Genomic DNA, 6,254 nt, shown 5'->3' with positions numbered 1-6,254 from the left:
TGAAACACAATAGTAAATAGAGAGACCTCATTCTTCTGAACAAAATCATTTTTGTCAATAAACCGAAACACGATTACGCTTGTCCACCTGAGCATGGGAAGATTGTTTGCTCGCAGAGCTAAGGTTAAAAGGATGACTATGATACATGAAATGTCCTAAAGGGCTAAGATCCGTTATCAGTTACAGATCGTTATGAAGTACATTTCTCTATGAAACGGGCAGCAATGATACCCGACGAAGAGAGAAAACTATATCCTTACATTTTATAGAGAGATCAGAAGTTGAGATCAAACACGGATGACTTCAACTTTTCGAGAAAGATCATCTACAGCTGCATCGCTGACCTCAGGAATTGGTTCCACCGCATGCTGGGAAAGCAAAACCCGATACATATCAGCAACAGATATAAGAAAGAAACCATGATATTCCAACTCTTTTCGGTAATATGCTAATAACAAGTATGGTATGAAGGATTTATTTTAAGAAAAATGCTAATAATTTATGCTCCGAGGATATCTGGAAAATTGTTTAAGTTTACCGTTTTTGTTCTGTGAAATATATTGGAGTCAATAAAAGAGCATTGAATTGCACATTCCGAGACTATATAATCAGAGATTTATTGCAAATTGCAAACCAAAACCTTCATCCTTAATTTCATCCCCTTAGTACCACCAAGATGAGATCCCTGATAATGTTTAGAGGGCCCGACAGGAGACTAAATACTGAAGATCAATTAAAATTTAACTCACCTTCGTTTCCGTTTCCTGGTCGCCTACGCACTTGGAACCACTAATGCTAGCACTCTTTAAGAAGGTACGACCGCTGGCACTGGTCTGACTTTGCCCATCGTGTGCATTACCCTTTGTGTTATCTAACCCATTAGGCTGTTGTGTTGTCAGAGGGCTGTGAAGGGTTGTAGCAACAGCCGCGGCACTTCGCCCATCAGCTTCATCATTTTGCTTGCCAGTCTCCTCCTTCGGTGCGCAAACCCTCTCCCTGGAAGAGAAAAGCAAGAAAACAGTCTCATTCTCTCATCCTCCTATCCTATCAAACAGAAAACAAATATTGTCTGTCACATACCGAGGCAAAGAAGCATGTTGTCGTTGGAGAGGAGTGCTTCTTCCGCCTTTAACAAAGTTTTCCTCGAGATGTGCAAACTGTCGCTTGAACCGATCAACACCACTGTGATGACAAGATAAGTACATTCCTTACTACTAAAATCGGCGATCTAAAGATTACTCCAAATCAATTCAATTAAAACAACTATACTAGAAGTAATTTCCAAACCTCGGGTACATGAAGCTTGTCTGTCCAGCCCCACTTAGGTACTCCTCAAGCATCTGAGGATGATACTCTAGTATCTGTAAGCATCAGAAGCAATTAATCATACTTCTTAAAGATAATTAGTAGAGATGACGCATGGGGGACACATAAGCAAGAAGCATTGGCTTTAGACAGAACCAAACCTCACGGTAGATCAACTCTCGGACATCGTCTTTTGTGAGTTTCCTCCTCTCGAAATCGAACTCGAGTTTGGAGATGGCTTGAGTGGTAGGTTCCTTATCGATGTTCGCCAAAGCATGAAAATAAGGATCAGCTAGTGCCTGTAATCACGTGAATTCAGAACATCACACGTATAGATGTATGTTAGTGATGACCCATAAGACTTGTTTACCAATATTGTAAAGAGTTAGCTCAACAGAGACATTAAAGGAGAGTCCTCTGTTCATAAAGGAACCTATAATTCGAAATGTATAAATTCCACTGACCTCCTCGGCAGTTGGACGATCTTTAGGATCGAAAGCAAGCAGGCGTTCCAACAGGTGAAGAGCCAATGGATCCGCCTTTGGGAACTTCTGCGCGAAAGGAACTGGGTTCTTCTTCTTCATGCTATTAAGATATCTCCTTGCTTTCTCATTCCGAATCTGCACTTCGCAGAAGAAACATCAGTTATTGTTATTAGAACCCACATGCCGTATTGACATACAAGAGCCAGCATAAGTTATAATGTTGTTAAGTGCCAAACTAACCTTGGAGATGGTTTCCACGGGAGGAGTCCCAAGAAAATCAGTCATGAGATCTAATTGGTGGACCACATTTCTTCCAGGAAACAAAGGCTTTCCTGTGAGCATTTCTGCAAAGATACATCCTACGCTCCATATATCAATCGCAGGGGTGTACTGCAAAAGAATAATGATAACGAAAAAAAGATTAATAACAGCATGCGACAACAACATAACTCCGAGTCATCTCTTTCATAAAGAAACCGGCAACTATGTCTAGTAACATATTTGGTTTCTGTACTCAAGCAAGCTAAGAGGCATCTTCAATATCCAAGGTTAAATCCAACTTACTTTGGAGAAGAAAGAACCACATAATTCAGGAGCCCGGTACCATCGAGTAGCAACATAGTCCTAAAAGGAAAGAAGGTCATACTTAAGCCTTAGAAAAGGACATAGGAAATTTTAGCAAAAAAGGGAATAGAATGGCATCTTTTAAGATATGCAGGACAAGAAACGTACAGTCCAGAATATAGTTGATGGGGCATCGTTAAATGCCACGCGAGCAAGCCCGAAATCACATATCTTCAATCTACAATCAGCATTCGCAAGAATATTTTTCGGTTTAAGATCTCGATGGAACACATTTGCTGCAGCACCGAGGAAAAAGGAAAACCAATTATACTATCTAATTTATTAGAGTGCATCAAACTGAAAGGAATCAGAAACAAAACTCTGACCTGAATGAATATATTTGAGACCACGGAGAAGCTGATACAAGAAGAACTGGTAATGCTGAGGACTAAGATCATCATTTGCCTTTATTACTTGGTGAAGATCAGATTCCATGAGCTCAAAGACGACATAGATGTCTCTGAATTCTCGCCGCGATGGCGGTAGCATGATATGCTTAATCTCCACGATATCAGGATGTCGGAGCAACCGGAGGAGCTTAATCTCTCTCAGGATACGAGTGGCATCGGAAACATGTTCGAAGACATCATTAATTTTCTTGATCGCAACTCTTTCTCCGGTATGGGTATCGACCGCGGAGCCAACCACACCATAACTTCCTTTCCCGACGACTTCTTGAACTTGGTAACGGTTCGCCTCGCCATACTCCGTAAAGAACTCTGTTTCAAGAGTCCCCTGCAAGCACACGATTTGCGTCCACAGTCAAAATCAACCGTTACCCTTTTCATGGAAGTCCACATCATGAATCAATGAGCTGGAAAGGGACGATCTTCCGAAGTAAAAAATCGAAACTTTCTGTGGTCTCTATGCATTTGAATCAAGCCAATCAATTGCATTTACACGGTAAAATTTAACTACCCTTCCTGGCGAACTTAACCCGTTACAGATCATGAATCAATGAGCCAGAAAGGAACGATTTTCCGACGAGAAAAATGGAAGCTTTCCCATGTTCTCGGTGCAAATAATTGCGAATCGAGCTAACGAACTGCATTTGATCAAGGAATATTCGAAACCAACAATGCGGGATTCAAAAAAATGCAGCGAGAAGAGAAAAGCAGGAGGAGGAGGAGCAATGGAGAGGGAGGGAGGAAGATGAAGACCTTCTTTTGAGAATCAAGAGCCATGGGTCCAACGGTGAAGTAACTGCGTCTGGGGACTTTGATGAGGGGCAGGGCCAAGATAGGGAGGTCCTCCACGATAACCGCGAGCTCGTCTTTCCCATCCCCTCCACCGCCCTCACAGGTGGCAGTGATGGGAATCGACGATCGGGCGTGATGCGCGGTGGGGCTGCCATGGCGATTGCTATTATTGACTTTAGTGGAAGAAGATGAAGAAGAGGAAGAAGAAGACGAGAGGCGGTGGAACCAGCGGCGAACGCCGTCCACGAGGTTGCCGTTCCCCATTTTTAGCTTAATAGTCCGAGCAGGGGAGTTCGTCCCTGGAATTCAATCGTAACGGTCCGATCGATCTGAGCTCTGCTCAGTTGACAGCGGCACTGCCCGATTTAGCAAACCCAAAGTTGTCGTCTTTCTCTTCTCATCTCAATGGACATGGATGGAGCTGCTCTCGAGCTTCTCTCTCTTTGGGTCTGGGTATTAATGGCGTCAGTGAAACCAATGATGGCGTCTCTCCTCTCTCTCGTCTCAGACTCTCCGCGTCGGCGGTGTCTCGGATTCCGATTACCGGAAGACAGATGGAGAGAGAGAGAGAGACGCGTTCCGTGTGGATTTTCCGACAGGGGATGACGAAACGGGACAGATTGAATCCAGTTGTTATGGCACGGACAAAAATCTAGTCCTTATGCTGTCATTGGCAAAAGTCGGCCTCAACTACTCTACGTAAATGTTCAGAATTTTCTTAAGAAGACATGTGCGTTATGCGGTCGCGGGGCATTGCCTGACCGTGGCCGCCGATATATAATCGGAAGTCGTCTTTGTCGAGTTAGTCCTGTAACTGATGATGGATGCTCGCTTGACATTCCATAGGAAAAACAAATCTCGTAGCGTGTAATACAACACTATGTGATCATCGGTGCATTATTTCAAAGGGGCTTACGATAGGGGATGCCCTTTTCAAGATTCTATATGGACATAACATAAACCTATCATGTTTAATGCACATGCCATGCTGAATCGTGTGGATCCCATTATGGTCACATGACATAGTTGGCATGAGTTCAGATTACTTTCTATGGCAATTAGTGGTAAGCTCGAGCTGATTAGTACGTCCAAAACGAGAGAATTCGAAGTTTTTCGGGGATTACCCTGAAGAAACAAACCCTACGAGAGTAGATGGCTTTCATAATCTCCACCAGAATCAAGTTTTCTCATGCAAATAATAATCTCTTGGGCCGATTATTTGGCCATGAACAGTGAAAAGACTAATAATTGACCATTCAATGAAATTGGCTGAGTGGCTTGAAAAGTTTGGAAGTCCGACTGATGCAGTGTCTGGACATTCATCGCATCCTTTTAAGTTTGTTAATCTCAATGAGATTAAACTTAGCTTTAATAATGTTTTAAAAAATATACATATATATATATATATTTAAAAAAAAAATTAAATCGAGCAAATATTTTTCAAAGAAAACTAAAAAAAATCGAGAAAATAATGACCGGTTCTAAAAATTCACATTTATATATTTTAAAATTTTTAAAACTTTTTTTGTAAGAAATACTAACAAAATCGATAAAAATTCATTCAGTAATCCGAACTTTTTGAGACAATCTGGTCAGGCCCACCACAGTCCCGCTTTATATTATATATATATATAAATAGATAGGTTGTCTTAATCAATTAAATATTTAGTGAGTGGATGAATAACAATCACCGATCAAAATACTTGTAAGTGTGAATTTGTGAATTTATTATGAGGCTAATTTCTCATTAAAGCATTTTGATTGGATGAATAGATCATGTAAATGAATAATGCCCCTCAATATTTGTTTATTTTAATTAGTGGGGATACGCACGTTGCATCTTAGGCTTAATCAACTTTTTTCTTTCATTAAACTACTCTGACCTAATCTAACAGGGACAGAGAAGAGATTAATTTTCTAAGATCTCACAATTCCTGCAAATTATTTGTTCCATTTCCATTCAAATTAACAGAAAAATTCCATCTGTCCTGGCCGGGAGAATTCCGAGCTCCCACGGTCAGATTAGGAGCCCATCCAACGGTGGTAGGATCTCCGAACCACCCCGATCCAGGATGGGAAAATTTATGGAATTAATATGGACAGAGAAAAAGGGAAAAAGAAAATGTTCAGTCAAAAGTGGATGAAAATTGAGATTTTCTCCTCAAGAAATCAAATGTCAATGAAAAGCATGTCTGGTTTAATCATTTTAGAAATAAATGCGGCCGAAACTCCGGAAGAAGCAAGCTTAGCCCGTCAAGCAAATGAAGACGTCTACTTCAAAGGAAAATACAACGATAATTCTACCCAAAAAAAAAAAAACATAGATAATCAGTTAGAATCGGATCGGGTCGGTTATATGGTGTTGCTACTGATGTGCACTTGTCGGATGTGCGTGGATTATGTGCACGATCAGCCTAAATTTCCAGAGCATCTTCTCGTACTTCCATCGTAGCATAAATTAGAAAATGTAACTAGAAGTAGATAGCATCGACACAAGTCAATTGAATTGGCCCGTTTGGTACGATGGGATGGAAAATGATCGTAATGCATCAATGAGAATGCGTCTTCTGGGCTTTGGTGGGCCGTGTGATTGGATCAGGGCCCAATCCCGAATTATCTGCTCCTCCCTGGGCTTGGCTTA

At 41.3% G+C, this 6,254-nt stretch overlaps 1 protein-coding gene across 1 annotated transcript; it reads right to left on the bottom strand.

The window, feature by feature from the left end:
* On the bottom strand, positions 1-4,275 carry LOC116187701 (mitogen-activated protein kinase 9-like). The gene is made up of 11 exons (XM_031516606.1): positions 3,575-4,275; positions 2,741-3,149; positions 2,523-2,650; positions 2,355-2,414; positions 2,031-2,180; positions 1,770-1,925; positions 1,467-1,604; positions 1,288-1,361; positions 1,081-1,182; positions 750-996; positions 1-368 (listed from the first exon to the last, which is right to left on the bottom strand). The coding sequence occupies exons 1-11, from the start codon at positions 3,875-3,877 to the stop codon at positions 288-290; spliced, it is 1,848 nt and encodes a 615-aa protein (XP_031372466.1). The 5' UTR covers positions 3,878-4,275; the 3' UTR covers positions 1-287.
* Between the last annotated feature and the right edge of the window lie 1,979 nt (positions 4,276-6,254).

Source organism: Punica granatum, chromosome 8 (assembly GCF_007655135.1).
Source record: "Punica granatum isolate Tunisia-2019 chromosome 8, ASM765513v2, whole genome shotgun sequence".
Lineage (NCBI taxonomy): Eukaryota > Viridiplantae > Streptophyta > Magnoliopsida > Myrtales > Lythraceae > Punica > Punica granatum.
This window is presented reverse-complemented; position numbering and strand designations above follow the sequence as displayed.

Excerpts from the sequence above, each read along its gene's own strand:
- LOC116187701 (XM_031516606.1), bottom strand. The coding sequence starts at position 3,877 with ATGGGGAACGGCAACCTCGTGGACGGCGTTCGCCGCTGGTTCCACCGC. Across the intron at positions 2,415-2,522 it reads CATCAACTATATTCTGGACT|GACTATGTTGCTACTCGATG; the intron begins GTACGTTTCTTG and ends CTTTCCTTTTAG. Across the intron at positions 2,181-2,354 it reads GTGGTTCTTTCTTCTCCAAA|TACACCCCTGCGATTGATAT; the intron begins GTAAGTTGGATT and ends ATTCTTTTGCAG.